The 3,018-nt window shown below is 39.8% G+C and overlaps 1 protein-coding gene across 1 annotated transcript; it reads right to left on the bottom strand.

Moving 5' to 3' along the window:
• Nucleotides 1–1,776: 1,776 nt before the first annotated feature.
• Nucleotides 1,777–2,718, bottom strand: LOC147358652 (olfactory receptor 8K3-like). The gene has a single exon (XM_086342097.1). It carries the CDS (start codon nucleotides 2,716–2,718, stop codon nucleotides 1,777–1,779), a length of 942 nt encoding a protein of 313 aa, XP_086198223.1.
• Nucleotides 2,719–3,018: the final 300 nt, after the last annotated feature.

The raw sequence follows: 3,018 nt of genomic DNA, 5'->3' as shown, positions 1-3,018 counted from the left end.
GCAGTTAGGAATCAAAATCTCCAAAAATTATAAATACAAATTTGAAAGTGTCCATGGGAGACCTCAAGAGATTTATTTTTTTGTGCATCACTGAGATATAATTGACTTATAACATTGTGTAAGTTTGTGGTGTACAAGGTGTTATTTGATACTCTTACACACTGCAGCATGATTACAACTTAGCATGAAGTAATACCTCCATCAGTAGAAGGAGAAAGGAGTGGCAGAGGATAAGATGATTAGATAGCATCACTGACAATGGACATGAATTTGAGCAAACTCTGGGATTCTCTGGTGGCTCAGTGGTAAAGAATCTTCCTGCCAATGCAGGAGATGCAGGTTCAATCCCTGGGTCAGGAATATCTCCTGGAGAAGGAAATGGCAACCCACTTCAGTATTCTTGCCTGGGAAATCCCATGGAGTGGAGCCTGGCTGGCTATAGTCCACGGGGTCCCAAATAGTCGGACATGACTTACCAACTAAACAATAAAGATGGGATATAGTGGCATACAGAGAAGCCTAGAGTGCTGTGATTTATGGGGTTGCAAAGACTTGAACATGGCTTAGCGATTGAACACCACCAACAACAATACCTCCATCATATTACCTTTCCTTTTGTGATGAAAGCATTTAAATATTGTTTTCTTAACCTTCAGATATACAGTAAAGATTGCTAACTATAATCAAGGAAATTCATCTTAATTGGAATGCCCACTGGTACAGAAAATGAACTGATTGAAATAAAATATTGTGCTGATTTTGTAGGTTACTGAATTGCAAAGTGTGCTGAGTTAATAGGCTTTCTAGGGCTCATGTATGAAAGTAACTTCACTGATGAAAGCAGAGCAGGACACTAACCTCCTCCATGCGGTATGGAAACATCTGGGAAAGTTCAGATAATTGCTGAGGTCAAATCATTATGTTACACTGAGCCTCCTTGAAACCACAACATGTTTAACTTTTGTGTTGTGTTCTCAGTCATGCCCAATTCTTTGTGACCCCATGGAGTGTAGCCCACCAGGCTCCTCTGTCCATGGAATTTTCCAGCAAGAATACTGGAGTGAGTTGCCATGTCCTTTTCCAGGAAAGTTTAATTTTTCATATGCCTTAGAAGTGTATGGAGGCTCAAACAGATAGACGTTCTTATGCAAAAATATATGCATATGCCCAAACGCACACATAGTCATGGGGAAGTTTATTCTAGTAGTTGAGAAAAGCAATAAACATTTAAACTCACTTTTTATATCTACTGTTCTTCCTTTCTCATTGGTAAAGACCCCAATGCTGGGAAAGATTGAGGGCAGGAGAGAAGGGGACAAAAGAGGATGAGATGGTTGGATGACATCACTGACTCAATAGACATGGGTTTGGGTGGACTCCAGGAGTTGGTGATGGACAGAGAGGCCTGGCGTGCTGTGGTTCATGGGGTTGCAGAGTTGGACGACTGAGCGACTGAACTGATTCTTCCTTTCTCACACACAGCATACCCACTCTCCTTACCTGCTTGAATACTCTGTAGTTTCCTAATCAATTCTCCTGTATAATGACATTTACTTAATTATATTTATGATTAATCTCTCTCACTCAAAGAAGGCAGATATTTTCCTTACTTTGTGTGCTAGTGTAGGTACAGCACATAAATGTGTTACTGGCACATAAAAGCCAATCTCTAAAAGTATATTGAACTTATTTGTGTTCACTAGTCCATTTAAAGACACACAGAGAAATGTTTGAAGCCCAGAATCTAAATGATAGGAATTGTATTGTATGTAGGCTTTAAGAGGAAATGTTACAAAGCTTATTCCACATATTTTGTAGTGCATATTTTACATCTTTGTTCCTCAAACTGTAGATCAAGGGATTTAACATGGGGATAACAAGGGTGTAAAATATAGATGCCGTTTTATCAGTGTCAAAGGAGTGTCTGGACTCTGGTTGCGCATACATAAATATCAAAGCCCCAAAGAACACTGTGACCACCGTCAGGTGGGATCCACAGGTAGAAAAAGCCTTGTGCCTACCTTCAGCAGAGTTCATCCTGAGAATGGCTACAAGGATGAGCAAATAAGACATAAGAATTATTGGAAGGGAGAGGATCACATTAACACCTGCGAAGATCAGAATGATCAGCTCAATTTCTTGCGTATTTGAACAGACCAAAGATATCAAGGGGAGACAGTCACAGTAGAAATGTTTGATGACATTGTAGCCACAGAAGGATAAATTAAAAATCTTTACAGTGATTATAAGAGACACGAATGTGCTATAGATGTAGGGGATTGCCACCAGTATCCAACACACCCTTTGTGACATGATGACTGTGTAAAGCAGGGGTTGACAGATGGCCACATAGCGGTCATAGGACATTGCTGCCAGAATAAAAAATTCACTTATAATGAACATGATGAAGAAAGCCAGCTGTGTGGCACACATGTAATAGGAGATTGAATTTTGACTCAAAATAAAATTTGCCAACATTTTGGGTCCTACAGCTGTTGAATAGCCAAGATCAGTAAGAGCCAGGTGTCTGAGAAGGAAGTACATGGGTGTCTGTAGCCTGGAGTCCACCTTAGTGAGGATGACCATGCCCAGGTTGCCCACCGCTGAGGTCACATAGATGATGAGGAAGAGCCCAAATAATGGAGCCTGCAGCTCAGGGCGGTCTGTGATTCCCATGAGGATGAATTCATTGGGCACAGTTAGATTTTGTGTTTTCATGCAGCTTTATCAGGATATGTATTCTGTGTGGAGACATCAAGCATAGTAAGTGGATTTCATGTATTATCACCTGGCAGATTTTTCATATGTGAAGCTTGTATAAGTAAAATACATCCTAACTTCCCAAAACAGGATATATTTTAAAATCCCATATCCTATGTATAATAATATGCATAAATAAAGATAGAGACAGAGTCTGGGATATTCATTAGTTCTCAAATAGAGTTATTTTACTAAGCAAATAACAGCTGTCAACATCTGAAAGACATATTTGTTATTGCAGCTGGAAGGTGAGTGGTA

The sequence above is a fragment of the Bos grunniens genome, chromosome 15 (assembly GCF_055505025.1).
Source record: "Bos grunniens cultivar Pamir isolate PY7600 chromosome 15, Bosgru_T2T1.0, whole genome shotgun sequence".
Taxonomy (NCBI): Eukaryota; Metazoa; Chordata; class Mammalia; order Artiodactyla; family Bovidae; genus Bos; species Bos grunniens.
This window is presented reverse-complemented; position numbering and strand designations above follow the sequence as displayed.

Coding starts and splice junctions, on each gene's coding strand:
- LOC147358652 (XM_086342097.1), bottom strand. CDS start 2,718: ATGAAAACACAAAATCTAACTGTGCCCAATGAATTCATCCTCATGGGA.